The 922-nt window shown below is 49.2% G+C and overlaps 1 protein-coding gene across 1 annotated transcript in view; it reads right to left on the bottom strand.

Moving 5' to 3' along the window:
* Positions 1–922, bottom strand: part of DNAH11 (dynein axonemal heavy chain 11) — a 337,309-nt gene that overhangs the window by 9,685 nt on the left and 326,702 nt on the right. The window contains exon 80 of the mRNA XM_019508567.1: positions 120–232. Within this exon, the coding sequence (XP_019364112.1) occupies positions 120–232 (113 nt within the window). The remainder of the gene's footprint in view (positions 1–119; positions 233–922) is intronic.

Raw genomic sequence — 922 nt, 5'->3', positions numbered from 1 at the left:
ATGATTATGTTGAAAACGTGTAAAACTAAATGTAATTTTTTTCCCTAAAGCTTTAATTCGGGGCTGAAGTAACTCCCCCAGCGCTGCTCCCTCATGGGGGTATCTGCCTTACTACTTACCAGTCAAAAAGGACTGGGGATTAAAGAACCCAGACAGCCACACCACTGCTGGAAGTACAAGATCTTGCATCCAGGTATCAAGTTCTCGATAGCGCTTGAGAAGGTCTTTAACCCTGAGAGAGAAGAAGCAGCAGGGAAACAGGGACCTTAGTTTTAGTGGAATTTAGTGGACAGAAGTACTTTGTAACAGCTGAGCTGTGCAGTGTCTTTGTATGAGAAGGAAAGATGGGGATGCTGTAGCCACAAGGGATATGTCTCTCATGGAAGAGCAAGGCTAGAGTGGGATTTGCTTGGTTACTAATGTAGACAAGTCCAGGAATGCCACTAGTTTTACAAGTGCAGATCCCAGCCTGGTGCCCTGATTAGGCGATTGAGGGTTGGGGCAGGTCATCGAATCATAGAAAGTTAGGGCTGGAAGGGCCCTCTGGAGGTCATCTAGTCCAACCCCCTGCTCAATGAAGACCATTCCCAACTAGATCATCCTAGCCAAAGCTTTGTCTAGCCAGGTTTTCAAAACCCCCAAGGATGGACCTTCCACCACCTCTCCGGGTACCCTGTTCCAGTGTTTTATAGTTTCATAGTTTCTAGGGTCGGAAGGGACCTGAGCAGATCATCTAGTCCGACCCCCTGCCATGGCAGGAAGAGCACTGGGGTCAAATGACCCCAGTAAGGTGGTCATCCAACCTCCTCTTAAAAACCCCCAGGGTGGGAGCCTGCACCACCTCACTTGGAAGCTGGTTCCAGACTCTAGCCGCCCTGACCGTGAAGTAGCGCCTCCTGATGTCCAACTTAAACCTTCCCTC

This window comes from Gavialis gangeticus, unplaced genomic scaffold (assembly GCF_001723915.1).
Source record: "Gavialis gangeticus isolate Ggan-Ray unplaced genomic scaffold, GavGan_comp1, whole genome shotgun sequence".
Taxonomy (NCBI): Eukaryota; Metazoa; Chordata; order Crocodylia; family Gavialidae; genus Gavialis; species Gavialis gangeticus.
The sequence above is the reverse complement of the archived record's forward strand: the minus strand, read 5'-3'. Positions and strand labels throughout refer to the sequence as shown.